Source organism: Grammomys surdaster, unplaced genomic scaffold (assembly GCF_004785775.1).
Source record: "Grammomys surdaster isolate TR1022 unplaced genomic scaffold, NIH_TR_1.0 205, whole genome shotgun sequence".
In the NCBI taxonomy this organism is placed as follows: Eukaryota; Metazoa; Chordata; class Mammalia; order Rodentia; family Muridae; genus Grammomys; species Grammomys surdaster.
The window spans coordinates 3,913,157-3,931,142 of record NW_021604650.1 but is presented as its reverse complement, the minus strand read 5'-3'; the positions used below and the strand labels follow the sequence as shown (position 1 = coordinate 3,931,142).

Genomic DNA, 17,986 nt, shown 5'->3' with positions numbered 1-17,986 from the left:
GAGAGAGAGAGAGAGAGAGAGAGAGAGAGAAAGAAAGAAAGAAAGAAAGAAAGAAAGAAAGAAAGAAGAAAGATCTGTTACATTAGGCCAGTGTCATTAACTGGCAAAGCCAGAGGGAATATTCATGATTTTTGTGCTGGTTTTTATTTTATTTATTTATTTATTTATTTTGGTTTTTCGAGAAAGGGTTTCTCTGTGGAGCCCTGGCTGTCCTGGAACTCACTCTGTAGACCAGGCTGGCCTCGAACTCAGAAATCCGCCTGCCTCTGCCTCCCAAGTGCTGGGATTAAAGGCATGTTCCACCTTGTGCTATTTTTAATATATATTAAGATTTTATTTTTAAGTATGTGTATACCTATGTGGGGTTATGTGCATGTGAGGGCAGTGCCCGTTGAGGCCAGAAGAGGGCGTTAGACACCCCCACACACTGAGAGCTGGAGTTAGTAGGTAATTGTGAGCTATTTGATATGGATGCCGGGAACGGAACTCAAGTCCTCTTAAAAGAACTTGAAATGCTTCTAACAATGGAGCCATCTTTCCTCCCCCCCCCATCCTTATTCTTTATATTTTAAACACTTAAATACTGCAGAAAGCATAAAAGAAAATGAAGGTTTTATGTGTTTTAAATCTTGGGTTCTTCATATTATAAACTTTGCTTGGATGGGGTCAGAATACCTTCTCAGAATACTTTTTCCGTGGGTCCAGGATTCTAAAGTTCACTGATAGCTTTACATGCTTTGATGCACATGTCTGTCCCTTACTGTCCCATGGAGCCTGACTGTGTCCTTAGATGCCCAGACACAGGGCTGAGATGCTGTTCTGCAAGATGACGTGTGGAACTAGGTATTGTGGCACACACCTTTATTCCAGCACTAGGGAGACAGAAGCAGGAAGATATCTGTGAGCTTGAAGCCAGCCTAGCCTTCCACAGTGAGTTTCAGGACAGCTAGGACTAACTAGACTCTGACTCAGAACAGCAAAGATGACATGTGGCTGCTACCACATACTGTTGTCATGGGGGACGGTGGCTGCCTCTCCTCCTCCTTCTCCTCCCTTCCTTTTCCTCTTCTTCTTCTTGAGCCAGGGTTTCTCTATGTATCTATGCCTGTTCTGAAATTCAGTATGCAGAACCAGGCTGGCCTCAAATTCACAGATATTTAGCTCCTGCCTCTGCTTCCCAGGATGGGATTAATGTTCCATTAATGATGCCCAGCCAAGATGATAGATAGCTTCTTATGTCACAGCTATGGTTACCGTCTGCCTAGGAACCTCAGACCCTCAGCCACTGTCTTAATGTTCGAGGCTCCACATCTCAGCTGTACTTTGCTGGGTCTCTGGGCTGGAGACAATGGCACAGGCCTTGACTTCCTCCATACCACAGGCCTCTTCATTATGAACGATGCTTCAGAGCTTTTAAAGGAACCTCTCCTGGTGTCATAAGGACCTGGCAATGTCAGGAGAGTGGAGCCTTGTTTTCTTTTCTTTCAACACTATGGATGATGTATCAGTTTCTGCTCTTTTGCTATGATAAAATATCCTGGCAAAGACCACACGAGGAAGGAAGAGTTTACTTTGGCTTACAGTTCCTGAGGGATGTACCCCGTCATGGCGGGCAGACATGGCAACAGGCCAGAAAAACTTGAGGGCAGAAGCAGGAAGTGCTGATTACACGGCTTTATCCTCAGGAAGCTGAGTAAACAGTGGGGCTGCGGACAGGCTACCACATGTTGGCTCACAAGGATCTATAATGAGATCTGATGCCCTCTTTTAGTATGCAGGTATATATGCAAATGAAACACTCATTTACATAAAATAAAGAAATAATTTTTTAAAAATTATTTTTATTTTATGTGCATTGGTGTTTTGCCTGCATGTTGTATGTCTGTGTGAGGGTGTCAGATCCCCTGACACTGGAGCTACAGAGACTTGTGAGCTGGCATGTGGGTGCTGGAAACTGAACCCAGGTCCTCTGGGAGAGTTGTCATCACAGTAGAGACATCTCTCCAGTCTCACATTTATCTCTTTCAATAAGGCCATAATTGATTGAATAGCTATGAATTCACACAGTTCAGCAATTTCGATGATGTCAGCTTCTAGATAATCTTGCCTACCTTGGTAGCCTGAATGCAGGTTCTTTTATTACTAATATTAATTCTTTTATTACTAATATTAACTCATATCACACAGTACACAATAACTACACACACACATGTGTATACACATGACTTTATGAATTAATAGAAGTTCAAGTAGGCATAGCAGCATGTGGGAACGGACTGGAAGGACAGCAAGTGAATGTGCTCAGAAAACGAGAGAAAGCTGGATGCGCTGGTGCTCGACTGTAATCCAGCACTCAGAGGCAGAGACAGGATGGCCTCTGCGAGCTGAGGCCAGCCCGCTTTACTAGACTCTTAGTTTAGGGTTATGCTTGGAGGAAAGGGCAGATTCGGCTGACACCTCTGTATCTCCGTTCATCATCACAGGAAATCAAGATAGGCATCCAAGCCGGGCGGTGGTGGCGCACGCCTTTAATCCCAGCACTTGGGAGGCAGAGGCAGGTGGATTTCTGAGTTCGCGGCCAGCCTGGTCTACCAAGTGAGTTCCAGGACAGCCAGGGCTACACAGAGAAACCCTGTCTCGAAAAACCAAAAAAAAAAAGATAGGCATCCAAACAGGACAGGAACCTGGAGGCAGGAGCTGAGCAGAGGTCGTAGAGGGATGCTGCTTACTGGCTTGCTCATCATGGCTTGCTCAGCCTGCTTTCTTTCTCTTTTTAAAAAAAAGTTATTTACTTTATGTGTATGAGTACACATTGTAGCTGTCTTCAGATACATCAGAAGAGGGCATGGGATCCATTGCAGATGGTTGTGAACCACATGTTGTTGGGAATTGAACTCAGGACCTCTGAAAGAACAGCCAGTGCTCTTAACTACTGAGCCATCTCTCCAGCCCTTGGTTTGTTGTTGCTTGTTTGTTTATTTGTTTTTTAATGTGGTTTCATGTAACTTTGTATCTTATGGAATTTTCTAGAACTCATAGTAATCCTCTTGCCTCTGCCTCTCTACAGCTAGGATTATAGGCATGGATTATAGGATTATAGATTTCTGTGAGTTCAAGGCCAGCCTGGACTACAGAACGAGTTCTAGCACAGCCAGGACTACACAGAGAAATGAGAAACATGGTCTTTAAAAACAACAAACAAACAAACAGTGACAGAGGGCCCCTCTTTGGGGATTCCAAGGTGTGGGAGGCCAAAGTGTCCCAGAATCAACCTATTGAGGCCTGGATAGGGAGCCAGGGACCTGGAGGCATGGGCACAGCTGTTTTCTCTCACCCAAGAAGGCTCCCTGACTCAGACATTCAGTAGCTTGTCCCCCATCCCTCCTCCCTCAGGCATAGGTGCTCTTCTCTCTCGCCATGGCTTTTCACTTCCTATGGCTCAATGAAAGCACTGCTGGATCTGTGCTCAGACATTGTTTTTCTTACGGTTCTGGTATTTGGCTGGGCTGTACCATCTTCCTGGCAGGTGGACTTCATCCACTCTGTTCTGTCCCCACCCAGGAAGATGGGGCAATGCCAGCAAGCTCTCTAGTGTCCCTCCCTCCCTCCCTTCCTTCCTTCCTCCCTCCCTCCCTCCCTCCCTCCCTCCCTCCCTCCCTTCCTTCCTTCTTTCCTTCCTTCCTTTCTTTCTTTCTCTTTCTCCCCCCTCCTTTCCCTTTGTATATGTGACTGTGCATTGAGGCTGGGGGATAACCTCAGGTGTCATTCTTCAGGAGCTGTCCACCTTACTTTATGACACAAGGGTCTCTCACTGGACTGGAACTTACCAAGACTGGCTGGTCAGTGAGTCCCAGGGATCCTTCCATCTCTGTCCTGCCTGCACGCTGGGATTAAAAGTGTGCAAACCACACCTCGCTTTCCCACAGGACTCTGCTGTGGGAACCCAGGTCCTCTGGCTTATGAACCAGGCACTTCATCAACGGAGCCTTCTTCCAGCACTCTGTCTTTCTTTTCTTACAAGGACATCTGCCAGATGATAGCCCTATCTTCATGATTTAATCTAATCATCCCCACAAGAGGCTACCCCCAAATACTGTCACACTGGGGCTTAGGGCTTCAGTATATAAACTTGCAGGACATGATTTATCTCATAGTGACATGTCAGACCTCACTGGAGTGTCATGGCTGACTGCTCATTGTACTAACATGCTACAGCTGCATGATGACTGGTCACTTCATGTAGAAGCCCCCAGAGGAGAGCTAACTGGCACCACCTCCCCATTCTAAAAGTCCCAACTTCACACTCACAGTCAACCCCTGCAGTAATATCTTCCTAAATTTGTTTCTTTCGTGCCTAGGGGTACTCCACCTCATCCCACCAGATACCAGCCACTGTCTGCATCCATTCCCACCTCATCCCACTGGGTACCAGCCACTGTCTGCATCCATTCAGCCACAAAGGTCCATGATTTTCCACAGGGTGTGAGGCAACTCCAGGGCACATTTTGCAATGAGTGGAGATTGCCTGGGTTTCACAACTGGAGGATGTTATGTACCCTGTCTGAGTGTCTGGGCCCAGCTGTCACTCCTGCACATGCAGACCCAGATGACAGAGCAACAAGTCACACACCCTTGAGTCTGCTGACACCACAGCTTTCCAAGTACAGTAACCTGCTGGGTCAAAACATGACTGCCACCAAGAGCCAGGCTAGGCAGGTGTCCCCCAACCTACTCAAAGTGGCAACCTCCAGCTCTGGCCTATTTGTCCTCATTGACTTGAGTGTGTCCAGATCTGTCCATTTCAATCATACCTGCCTTTTGTGTCCCTGGCTGCCAGGTTGATTTTTTATTTCTTTCTCGTTCCTTTCCCTTTCTTTCTTCCTTCCCCTTCCTTCCTTCCTTCCTCCCTCCCTTCCTTCCTTCTTTTCCTTCTTCCTTTCTTCCTTCTGTTCTGTCTCCTCTCTCCTCTCTCTCTCTCTCTCTCTCTCTCTCTCTCTCTCTCTCTCTTTCTTCCTTCCTTTCTTTCTTTTTGGCTTTTTGGAGTCAAGGTTTCCTTTTAGTAGCTCTGGCTGTCCTGGAACTCTTTCTATAGCCCAGTCTGACCTTGAACTCACAGAGTTCTACCTACCCCTGCCTCCTGAGTCCTCAAATTAAAGGCATGTGTCACCATTGCCCAGTGTGGCTGCCTGTTTTCTATACTCCTTCCCCATGAGCTACCATTTTCCAGGACAGGTTGAAAGACCAACATCTGGCTTTGTCCCTGACCCCCTGACTGAAACTTTGGGCATCTACTTTATGTCTTACTGGACACTTGTTGACCTCTTTATCCAGATAGGACTTGGGAGCCCTACCTCCTAGACCACAGAATCTGAGAGCTACAAAGTGACTTTTACTCTATCTGTGCCTTAGCAGACACCTGGTCAGCCCCCCTCCCCCCACGCCCTTTGCCCAGAAACCGTCTCTCCCTATGTAGGACAGTCATTGAAGCTCTTCCAGAAAAGCATCCTTTTTCCTTTTAAGATAAGGTCACATAGTTCAGAATAGCCCATGATTACAGATGTGCTTCCCCAGGACCGACCCATCCAAGGCCACCAAAACTCCGATAGTGACCTAGTTTGAACTCCTCATTGCTTTGACTGTAGTCTGTGTCAAATATTACTTCCCTACCTAGCAGACAAGATGTGACTGTTTCTTGCCACCTGCCCTGAGGCCTCTGCTGTGTTTTACTGATGGCCTGGGGAAGCTCTGCTCACTTGACTGGTTCTCTGACTCTCTTCCCTGTTCCACTGTTTGCCTCCTCCCTGCGTGGGTGCATCAAGACAAGGGTACAGCGGCATTTCCATCTGTGGGTGTCTAAGTATGTTCTCTGAGAGCTGTGATCCTTAGATCCTTAGAGGTGACAAAACAATGGTGTTCGCTCCCCGTGCTCGGTAGATAATAGTTAGATATGTCCTAACTGCTGGGACCTGTGAAAGGGACCTGTGTAGGAAGGTTCTTTCCAGATGTGATGAGGTTAAAGATCTTGGAGAGGGTCAGTCAGGTGGGTGATAACTTGAGTCACATACAGGTAGGCTGCAGATGTGGCTCAGCAGGAGGACACTTCCCGGGCATGCTGCAGGCTCTGGGTTCCTTCCCCAGCTCTGCCATAGGCAGAGAGAGTGGACAGGAGACTTGTTGTGAGACAAAGTCCATGTAAAGACAGAGACATCGATTGGAAAGACGAGATGAGTCAAGGGTTTCTGGTCAAGGGCACCTGAGGCTGGAAGACAGAGAATGCCCTGGCATGGTCCTCCAAGGGAACTGGGCACCACCTAACATTAACCTCGATTGTCCACAATGTTCCTCCTCCTGCTCCTCCTCTTCCTCCTCCTCCTCTTCTCTCTCTCTCTTCTTTCTTTCCTCTCTCTCTTTTCTCTCTCTCTCTCTTCTTTCTTTTTTCTTCTCTCTCTCTCTCTCTCTCTCTCTCTCTCTCTCTCTCTCTCTCTCTCTTTAATTTTGAGACAAGATTTTACTCCGTAGCTCTGACTAAACTAGAACTCTCTGTAGACCAGGCTGGCCTCAACTCATGGCAATCCTCCTGCCTGAACTTCCCAAGGACTAGAATTACAGGCATGAGCCACCATATTCATTCTGATGTATTTCTGTCTTCAATGTTGTGAGAGAACACAGCTCTGTTGTCTCAGCCACTTTGGGACATTTGTCTCAGAGGCCTGGCACAGGACACAGCAGGGACAGGAAACTCCCTGAGGGTTTGACTTCACACTCTGCCCATTACTCTCAGGATCACAACTGTGCGGGTTCCTCTCTGGTTTAGTTTCTTTAAAATGCTTCTCTACTGAGTTAGGTTTCACACAGCCTGTAGCCTACACAGTGTAGCTTCACAACTGGGGTTGGGAAGTCATCTTTGGGACCTGCCTGATGCTCTTAACAAGGCCACCCTGGAGAAGTCATCCTGTGTCCCCCACCAATCCCCCACTCCTACTGTGCTCCCTTCCTGGGCCCACATGGGCAGGAAACTAGCAAAGACTCATGGGCCAGAGCTATGTGCTGTGCTGTGCTGTGGCTCCCACTGTCTGAGCTCTGACCACAAGGAAAGGTTATGCCAGACACCAACTGGCAGAGACTCCTTCTCTGCAACCGTGAACTGGGGGTGTGTTTGATGTCTGGGTCAGGGAGGAGCGGGACATAGGGTTTGGTCACTAGTGAGGGACAGTGGCAGGGCTGATCTCAGTCTCCTGCTTCTCAGACCCTAGGAGGTACTTGGTGAAGCACAGAAAGACTGGGGACCTCCAGCGCCATGGCCCTGGAAACACTGATTGTGCCAGAAGCTGTGGGCATGCTTCTCACCCCCAGGAGAGACTCAGAGACAATCATGATACTAAAGGGTTGGGAGATGTGGTTAACAGCACTGGCTGCTCTTCCAGAGGACCTGGGTTCAGTTCCCAGCACCCATATGGCATGTCACACTATCTGTGACTCCAGTTCCAGGGGATCTGATGCTCTCTCTGATCCCTGTGGTTATCAGGCATGCATGTGGTGCACAGGTACATGCAAGAAAACCACACACACACACACACACCATACACACATATATACACACATAGACACAGGCACACACACACACACACATTTATGACATTAAGCTCAGAGAGGTTAAGTAATTTGCCTAGGATCTCACAGTAAATAGGAAATAAAGACATGACACTTCCCCATTGGAGCAATTCCCCTGCCTGTAAAGTCTTCTCTACAACTGTCAGTGTCCTTTTGCCTATTCTATGTATGTCATTTGGTCACAGGGGAGTGAAAATAAAAGTCCCACACTTTTTTCTTCTAGATAGGGACACTCTTATTGTAGGGGGGGGGTGCTGGGGGGAAGTGGAGATGATTTAGCCCCAGGAGGCGTCCTGGAGGAGGTGGCATTGCTGTCAGGAACCTGATAAGGTTTGTCGTCACCTCCCACCCCCATGACTTTTCTCCTCACTAGCTAACTCCTTTCAGCTTTTCCAGAACATTCAGACGCACAGAGAAGCCTGTACAGCCTGCCATTCCGGTTCCCTTAGAGCTGTGCCCAGGAGGCAGGGAGGGAGGAAGGGAGGGCGTGGGGTTTTGGAGGCAGCTGCCCCACCCACCACCTGCTATAGCTCCAAGACCAGGCCCTGCTCTGCCTCATTAAAGGTAGTGTGGTCCCACCTAGCAAGATCGGCAGAGGTAGAGCGAGCCTGGCTGAGAGGAGCCACACATCTGGAACCAGAATGTCTGCTCCGGACACAGGCTCGGAGCCCTCTCCAGGGTAGGTGGGGCCGCTGGAGCTGCTGGCAAAGGGGCCTCAGTACAAAAGGCCCAGGGTGGGGGACAGTTGTGTTGGGAACAGGATATGGAGTCAAGGGTGAGGGACAAGGCCAGGAGCTGAGGGTTTGAGACCAGCATTGAGCCTAGGGCAGTACTCATTACAACAGGACCGAGGGCCTAGATCAGAGGTACACAATCATCTGTCCGGTTCTTCTGAGCCTCACATTCCTGTTACATATAGGAAACACCCAAGAGTCCCAGGACTAGGGACAAACCTCATCCTGTTTGGAGGAGCTCCATGCTGCTAAGGTGGCAGCCATATAAGCAGATGGAGACCTGGCAAGTGACGCCAGAGCTGTGACCAGAGTCAGAAAGGAGGGGACTTCTTGTAAGACATGGCCAGAGCTGAGAAATTTGTTTGTTTGTTTGTTTGTTTGTTTGAGTCAGGATCTCACTGTGCAGTCATGGTTGTCCTGGAATCCACTATGTAGACCAGGCTCACAGAGATTGGTTTGCCTCTGCCTCTGGAATGCTGGTGTGCACTACCACACCCAATCCAGTCTTAGGTTTAAAAAGCTATGTTACCAATGGGGCACAGTGACTTATGCCTGTAATCTCAGCTCTCTAGATGCTGGGGTAGGAGGTGCATGAGTTCAAAGACAGTCTAGACTGCATTGTGAAAGTTGTTTCAAAGAAAACAAAACCAGCGGGGCTGGGGATGACAGAGGGCTTGCATAGAGAGCATGAGGCTCTGCGTCTGATCCCCAGGACTGTACACACAGAGTATAATGGCACGTCTATAATCCCAGCATTTGGGAGGTAGGAGTGGAAGCATGAGGGTCAAGGGTTCTAGGTCATCCTTTGATAGATGTCAGATTCAAGGCTAACTTGAGCTACATGAGATCCAATTATTACCCCACTCCCATGCCCAGTGTGATGGAGGGCACATGCCTTTAATCCCAGCACTCCAAGGCAGAGGTGGTCGGAGCTCTGTGAGTCTGAAGCCAGCCTGGCATACACAGAGAGTTCCAGGCCAACCAGGGCTGTGCAGTGATATCCTGTCCTCCACCTCTACACACAGTGACTCCCATACATCAAACAAAAGCCAGCTGGGCATGAAAGCCCACCTGTGAAGCCACTGTTGGGAGGCAGAGACAGGGAGCCCCCTCGGTTGCAATGACTGGAGCATCTCAAGGACTGAGGTCTGGGTTCAGTGATGCATTCTGCCTCATTAAAGAAAGGGAATTGAGGAAGATAGCAGATGTCAACCTCTGGTCTCCACAGGCACCTGCATGCATGCAAGCAGTCACTCATACATACGAATACACACACCACACATATATGCACACATAGCTCCTCCACACACACCAAATGGGATACATATTAGAACATGGTCATAGTGTTGGTGTAGGAGAGAGCTGTGGGGACTAAAAAACACCCACTGTCCATCAGATGCTTGAGGAAGCTGCTCTCATTTCCTGTCTGTCAATGTGATAAAACACTCTGTCTGGAAGCAGCTTACAGGAGAAAAGGACTGATGTCAGCTTACAAGTCAGAGACTATCACCAAGGAAAATCAATGCCAGTGCTAACTCAAAGTCAAGGAAATACAGCAGAAACCATGGAGGAGTCTGCTTTCTAATTAGCACACAGGCTTATTCTCAGCTAGCTTTCTTACACAGGCCAGGACCACCTACCTAGGGAACGGTGCCACCCACAGTGGGCTAGGCCCTTCTATATCCACGAACAATCAAGATAATCCCACACAGGCAAATCTGGCCTGGGCAATCGCTCATATGTGATTTGCTTCTCAAGTGACCTTAGGGTGTGTCAGGTTGACAGTCAAAGCTAACTGGGACAAATCGGCTTGACGCTCTGAGCTTCACTTCTCATCCTTAGTATGGAGTAATGATACACACTACAAGGCTTAAATAAGATGAGACATGGCACCCCTCTAAATGCCAGTGTTGTGTGTGATGTCCACAGAATCTACCCCGGCTCCCTGCGAAGCAGGTTCCATCAAGACAACTGTCCCTGCTACACCCCATTTCTCACAATCTGCATCCCAAGGCTTTTGCCACACTGCCCCACATCCACAGTGCACAGTGTCCCTGTGGCTTCACTGCAGTTAGAGCCGGGATGACAGCTCTCTGGTCTGCCTCTATGCTGCTTTATAATTACAGACTCGTGCTGCGTAACTGACATGTGACAGTCAGTGTGCACAACAGTCGCCTACAGATTATAGCTGAGCTGAGAGGAGTAGGCTGCCCCACGTTAAGGAGCCCCAGGGACCTTACTACATCCCAGCTTTAGCCTCAGGGAGGCAGTAGGAAGGATGGACACTGTTAGAACCATGGGCAACGTGACCAGGAGCTCATGGAGCTTGGGTGGGGGCACTGTGAGGGCTGGTGACATGTCACCTCAGAAGGAGCTGTAGGGCACAGAGTCTAGGCCAATTGCTCCAGCTGTCCAGGGAGTGGGGAACCAAGTAGCCCCGGCCAGGCCCAGGTCCTCCCTGCAGCGAGTGGTCCCTGGTCTTCCTGGCTAGGGGTCTAGGTGGGGACTCCCCTAGGTCTGGCTGTAAGGAAGGAGGGCCTGGGTCCCCATTCAGCCCTGACAGGAGGTGAGTCTGCTCAGGGACAGTTCTGATCAACATTGCTCTGAGCTGCCTCCTTCTGTAGGGCCCAGCAGAGGGGGGCCTGAATGTGGAGGCCTCAACTGGGAAATCAGCTGTTCTGTCGTGGGGAGGAGGGCAAGTCTGCACTCTCCTGCCTCCACACATTCCTCAGCTGGGACAGCCCCTGGGAGCCTGTAGTAGCTGCTTAATTTAGCCTCTTGTTCTTAAGAACAGGCTCTGTTCTGAGAGTTCTGTCCACAGGGGACTCTGTCCTGAGAGTTCTGTCCACAGGGGGCTCTGTCCTGAGAGTTCTGTCCACAGGGGACTCTGTCCTGAGAGTTCTGTCCACAGGGGGCTCTGTCCTGAGAGTTCTGTCCACAGCAGGCACTGTCCTGAGAGTTCTGTCCACAGGGGGCACTGTCCCAAGAGCTCTGTCCACAGGGGCAGTGTTGTAAGATTCTGTTCACTGCCAAGGAAGTTTGGTGGAGCGAGTTGTAGTGGAACCCCCTCCCTGCAGGTATTAGCTATACGAGGGATCCAGTATGAAATGAAGTTTATTTGGGACATGGAAAGGGGATCTAGGGGGAGGGAGTAGAGGCAGAGAAAGAAAGGGAACAGGGAAGGACAGAAAGTGAGAGGAGAAAGAAAGGAAGAGGGTGGCCGGGAACACATGGAGAGAGAGATGGGGGGGGTAGGGTGGACAGGGAGGAAGAGAGGGGAGCCTGAACAATCTTTAATACATGAGCCAACGCATACCTGGCTGTTGCTAGGTAACTGTTGGGCAGAGCCTAGAGAAAATACTAACACAAACATGCTTCTGTTCACACATGCAAAGCAACACCCATTCCCTCCCAACTCACCACACAAGACACATGTGTGCAGACACTCAGGTGTAAAGATGTGCCCACTGACAGATGCTCCTTACATGTATGTAGACTTGAAAATGGGCACACATGAATACAAACACACAAGCACATGCACACACAGCCATATAAATATCAGCTTCATAATTGGAGGCAAGCCTGGGCTACTACTGTTGTGTGGCAAAACTTTTCCTGGGGTGACAGAACACATATATCTACTCACCCTAGGTAGGAAGGAATACCATGACAAGCCTATGTATGGATACCACCAAAGTTCAACTTGAGGAACCAATAACTTTACAGGTTACTTACAGGAATATAGGTAAGGAGTCACTTACAGGAGCAGAAATGACTCAAAGACAGCTGCCTCACCAAGGCACAACCAAGCATGAGTGACAGCTCCCAAAATCTGGGAAGCCCACTGAGGAGGCAGAAGCAGGTGGATCTCTGTGAGTTCAAGGCTAGCTTAGTCTACAGAGCAAGTTCCAGGACAGTCAAGGCTACACAGAGAAATGCTGTCTTGGGGTGGTGGAGCTAGGAAACTGGTGCTCACTGCACAGCCTGCAGGCAACTCAGTGGAGTGGGAGTGTCCTCTCCAGGTGGCTCTGTTGGTCTCAGTCTCTTCCAGGCAGTTCTGGTTCTCCTACAGTGTTCTTTGCAAAGGGGATGTACTCCTCTCCACTTATGCTGGCAGGGACACACACACACACACACACACACACACACACACACACACACACACACAGAGTGAGAGAGAGGGGCTCAGGGCTCAGGGCTCAGGTATGTGAGCTTTGATGACCTGTGCTCAGTTGCTGGGACCAACTGGAAAGTGGGAGACTACAAATCTGACCTTTGACCTTCACATCCATGTGGTGTGAGCGCCTCTCTTCACATACAATAATAAATAAAATTTAAAAGAAAAAAAGAAAGAAATCTATGACATTGCTTATTTCAAACAACTACAAACAAAAAGTTGTAAAAATAAAACCAAAATCAGAAATATACAGTAACTGCGTGTGCATACAATTCCATTACGTGGCAACTGGCCCATATGGTCCATGGGGGATATGAACCTCAGGGTTGGAGGACAGTTCTTGGAGAGGATGGGAAAGTAGGATGTGGCCGATGTGTATTGGGGAGCTCCCGCGGGCTCTGGGGCTCATGAAGCTCTCCCCAAAGATTGACAGGAGCACAAACTACCAATGAACACTGCCCCACTCTGCAGGGCAGGCCCCTTTGAGACCACACTGCACAGACTCCGGGAGACCTTCTATGCAGGGCGGACTCGGCCTGCTGAGTTCCGGACAGCACAGCTGCAGCGCCTGGGTCGATTCTTGCAGGACAACAAGCAGCTGTTGCAAGATGCACTGACTAAGGATCTGGGCAAGGTACTGTGTGGGGGATGGATGGGGCATCTGGACCACATCCTCTGTGACATCTTGTGCCCTTGAGGAGGACCAAGCCTTCCAGTTTATTTAATGCTTCCTCTATGCATAGACTGCAATATTAACTAAACACACAGGGCACTCCTGAGAGGCCAGCTTAACAGTTTTTCTCAGGTCACAATTTGAGAAACTGAGGCACTCAGTGTTAAGTTGCTTGCCCAAAGTCTCTAAACCAGGCAGTTATAGGTCAGAATTGCAGTCCCCATGGGAGCACCACGCTGCCATTTCACTGTGTTTACATGCATGCTCAAGGGAACTGTCTCAAGCCCTATCTAAACGATAGGCCCCAGCCCAGCCTTGAACCTGACCTCCCCACCCCACAGTCAGCCTTCGAGTCAGACATGAGTGAGATCATCCTGTGCCAGAATGAGGTGGACCTGGCCCTCAAGAACCTGCAGACCTGGATGAAGGACGAGTCTGTGTCCACCAACTTGGTGAGCCCCATTGGCTGAGGGATGGAGGGTGAAGGTGGCAGTGGGGCAGCAGGGCATGGGACAGCCTGCCCCAGGGCCATTCCTGCCCTTGAGACCAAAGTAAACCAGGCTGTGTGTGTGTGTGTGTGTGTGTGTGTGTGTGTGTGTGTATATATGTGTGTGTGTGTGTCTGTGTGTGTGTGTATATATATATGTGTGTGTGTGTGTGTGTGTGTGTGTGTGTATGTGTGTGTGTGTGTTTGGGGGCTCTTACCCATCTGGCATCTGACTATGGCTCTGCATCCTAGCTCACGAAGTTGAGTTCAGCCTTCATCCGGAAGGAGCCCTTCGGCCTGGTGCTTATCATTGGACCCTGGAATTATCCTTTGAACTTGATGATCACGCCTTTAGTGGGGGCCATTGCTGCAGGTGAGTGGGGTTCTGAGTCTTCCTAGTCTGATGATCCTTCACAAAGAAGGCTTCCAGAGTTCTGTGGAGGATGCAAGCACCAGCCTCCCCTTTCTACTTCCCCATTGGCTCCTGTCAGGAAACTGTGTGGTGCTGAAGCCATCAGAAATTAGCAAGAACACAGAGAAGGTGCTGGCAGAGCTGCTGCCCCAGTATCTGGACCAGGTGAGCATGGCTCTGCCTATCAAGCAGCTGGCATTCCCACACCCCTGTCCCGGCCAGTGGGGCGGTCCTCCTGCCTGGGTCTGCCTCCTGAGCTGCTGTCCTGCCTTGTAGAGCTGCTTTGCTGTGATGCTGGGTGGGCCTGAGGAGACCGGGCAGCTGCTGAAACACAAGTTTGACTATATCTTCTTCACAGGTAAGGAGAGCTCTGACCGGGATCCTGGGGTAGGGGATAGCAGATAATACAGTGCAAAAGCATTGTGGGGTAAGGCCATAGGCCAGGGGAGAGGATTAATCCAGAGGCAGAGGTGTCCCTGAGGGTGGCTCTCCAGGTCCTCTGAGAATCTTGGAGATTGGCTCCTGGGTGGTCAGGATGGAGGCAGACTCTAGGAGGCAGGTGGAGCAGCCCAGAGCTTGGGTTGAGAAAGGTCTCTGTGGAGAGAGGAGGCCAAAGTTAATGCCCAGACCAGTTGACCAGGTGCCTCTTGACCATGTCCTCAGGGAGTCCTCGGGTAGGCAAGATCGTCATGGCTGCTGCTACGGAACACCTGACACCCGTCACCCTGGAGCTGGGGGGTAAGAACCCCTGCTATGTGGATGACAACTGTGACCCCCAGACAGTGGCCAACCGTGTGGCCTGGTTCCGCTACTTCAACGCCGGCCAGACCTGTGTGGCCCCCGATTATGTGCTGTGTAGCCAGGAGATGCAGGAGCGGTTGGTGCCTGCCCTGCAGAATGCCATCACGCGTTTCTATGGAGACAACCCACAGACCTCCCCCAACCTGGGCAGAATCATCAACCAGAAGCATTTCAAGCGGCTCCAGGGATTGCTGGGCTGTGGCCGTGTGGTCATCGGGGGCCAGAGCGATGAGGGAGAGCGCTACATTGGTGAGTCTCCTGCCCCTGTCACTGGCACACAGCCTACCTGGGTTGAGACCCTTCCATACTGAAGAGGGCCACATTGGACTGTGGATGTGAACCTCGGCATGAGTCCTTGTATCCTGGAGTTAACCTATTCTTGAGCCATAACTGCACCTAAGCCTGTGACTCCTCAATGACAACCTTCGGCCCCACAGCTTAGCCTCACTGAGCAAAGCCCAGTTGTCTGAGCTTAAGCTTCCATCTGCTTTTCATTGTTCCAGGAGATCAGGTGCCTGGACGCTCAGACCCTGGAGTCCTGAGAGTTCAGATCCTGAGTCTGCCCAGTCTGGAGCTCTGTTCCCATGCTTGCCAAGATAATGAGCAAGGCTGTTCCTCCCTTTCCCCACAGCCCCCACAGTGCTGGTAGACGTGCAGGAGACAGAGCCCGTGATGCAGGAGGAAATCTTTGGTCCCATCCTGCCTCTGGTTACCGTGGGGAGCCTGGATGAAGCCATTGAGTTCATCAACCGGCGGGAGAAGCCGCTGGCGCTGTATGCCTTCTCCAACAATAGCCAGGTGTGGCCTCTCAGGGCTGGGGCCACCGACTGGGTGAAAAAGGGACAAACTGGTCACACCTCCTTCTTGGGGCTTTAGACTAATACTGCAAGTTTTAGCAGCCAGCCTGGTTCCACTGAATACTGCACAAAGACAGCACACAGGCAGGGCCACAGGTGCTAGGTGCATGATTGGCCAGCTATCTGTCCTGACTGGGGCAGCCTCTATTGACAGTAACAAGTGTGCTAGGGATGCCCCTCCTCCCTTCTGAGCCGTGCATAAATCCTTATAAGACTGAAGGACAACACCATTCCCGGCTCACAGGCAGCACCTGCCTGGCTGCAATGGGGATCCACTCTCTCAACAGTTATAACCGCCTCGAGCTCATGATACTAGGCATTGTAAAGTGCGCCCCCTAGTGAGTGCTTAAAATAAGGGACTGCTCAGTGCAAGAAGGAGCTGGGCGAGGCAGTGCAGAAGGGAGGACTCACTATTCTCCCAGGGGACTGTCAGAACTCACCCACCCACCCCTGTTCACTTCCACCTCTTTCAGGTGGTGAACCAGATGTTGGAACGCACCAGCAGCGGTGGTTTTGGAGGCAACGATGGCTTCCTCTACCTGACCCTACCAGCTCTGCCCCTGGGAGGAATTGGTGAGTTCCTGCCCTGCCCCGCCCTCCATAGTCCAGTTCTCATCCCAGAAAGTTCTTTGCTACTCCATTTGGATCTAGCCTCTGGGCCTCTTATGGCCTCAGTTTCCCTGTCTGTAAATCATTATTTGACTGCCCTGCCCTTCTCTGAATTCCCTTGCAAGCTCCAAGCTTCTGGTCCTGGCAGGTCCTTCCCAGGCTGGCATGCAGGGCTCCCCAGGTGCTGTCCTCACACTCTCTCTTGCTCTCTGTGTCCTTGCAGGCAACAGCGGGATGGGCAGGTATCACGGCAAGTTCTCCTTTGACACCTTCTCCCACCAGCGTGCCTGCCTGCTGCGCAGCCCAGGAATGGAAAAGCTGAATGAGCTCCGTTACCCGCCTTATGGTTCCTGGAACCAGCAACTGATAAGCTGGGCCATGGGCTCCCAGAGCTGCACCCTCCTGTGAATGCCACCTTGACTCCTCTCTCCTGCTGCCCTGCCCCAACCTACCTGAGCTTTCAGCAGCTTTCAAGCCCCCAGTGGTTTCTGGAAGGCAGGTGTCTGGCCCAGACTGTGAACACCCCACTTCTGGAACTTTTTTTGTTTTTGTTTTTGTTTTTTGTTTTTTCGAGACAGGGTTTCTCTGTGTGTAGCCCTGGCTGTCCTGGAACTCACTCTGTAGACCAGGCTAGCCTCGAACTCTCGAACTCAGAGATCCGCCTGCCTCTACCTCCCAAGTGCTGGGATTAAAGGCGTGCGCCACCACTGCCCGGCCTGGAACTTTTTCTGAACACACCTCCAGCCAGGCAGGACCTCCAGGTGGCTGGTCTAGCCCTTTTCCATAGCACAGCAGCTTTCTGATCTTCTGCTTAGACAGAGAAGCCCCCTCCCCAAGTTTAAGCAGATCTGGTGACTAAGGGGATCTTTTTTTTTGTCAGATCATAACAGAATCCCAAAACACAGAGCAGTTGCTCACAACTCCAACCACACCTGGAAGGTGGCTTTGTCCCACCTGAAGTGACATGATCATGAACCCAGATCAGATTAACTGGTGAAATCTGAAGTGTGTCTGTCACTGGTTACTTTCCTGTAGCTTCTATTAAGTGACCTGACATGGGCAAGTTCAGAGGGGAAGGATTCACTCATGGCTCATGGCACCAGAAGTTTTCATTCCCTAAGACACAGCAGACATGACAGAATACAGGTTAGTCATAGGATGGCAGGCAGGAAACAGCATGATAAGAAGGAAATCATGGTTGATTAGTTATGCCTGCTCTGGGCCCAGGCAGGGGTACGTATATACGTATTGGCCACATCTCCACTCCTAGAAAGATGTAACGAGAGGTAGAATATTAAATTTGAGACTTGGGGACAAAGAGATAGCTCAGTGGTTAAAAGCACTGACTGCTCTTCCAAAGGATTCAGTCCCGGCACCGACATGGCAGCTTACAATCATCTGCAACTCCAGTTCCAAGGCATCCAACACCCTTTTTTGGCCTCAGCAGGAACCAAGCATGCATATGATATCCAGACATACATGTTGGCAAGACACTCATACATGGAAAATAAAATAACAAAATCTTTGAAAATGGAGGCTTTGGACTGCGTGTGGTGGCACATGCCTTAAATCCCCGCAGCAGCAGAGACAGGTGGATCTTTGTGATCTTTGTAACGCTAGCCTGC

At 50.3% G+C, this 17,986-nt stretch overlaps 1 protein-coding gene across 2 annotated transcripts; it reads left to right on the top strand.

Annotated features, from left to right (window-relative positions):
- The first annotated feature begins 8,206 nt into the window (after positions 1-8,206).
- Positions 8,207-16,827, top strand: Aldh3b2 (aldehyde dehydrogenase 3 family member B2). 2 transcript variants are annotated; one of them, XM_028771198.1, is made up of 9 exons: positions 8,207-8,290; positions 12,994-13,156; positions 13,935-14,055; positions 14,174-14,259; positions 14,371-14,452; positions 14,758-15,144; positions 15,527-15,693; positions 16,226-16,325; positions 16,585-16,827. In XM_028771198.1, the coding sequence occupies exons 1-9, from the start codon at positions 8,253-8,255 to the stop codon at positions 16,767-16,769; spliced, it is 1,329 nt and encodes a 442-aa protein (XP_028627031.1). In that variant the 5' UTR covers positions 8,207-8,252; the 3' UTR covers positions 16,770-16,827. The 2 variants fall into 2 exon arrangements, with proteins under 2 accessions (XP_028627031.1, XP_028627030.1); XM_028771197.1 differs by lacking the exons at positions 8,207-8,290; positions 12,994-13,156 and adding an exon at positions 13,537-13,647.
- Positions 16,828-17,986: the final 1,159 nt, after the last annotated feature.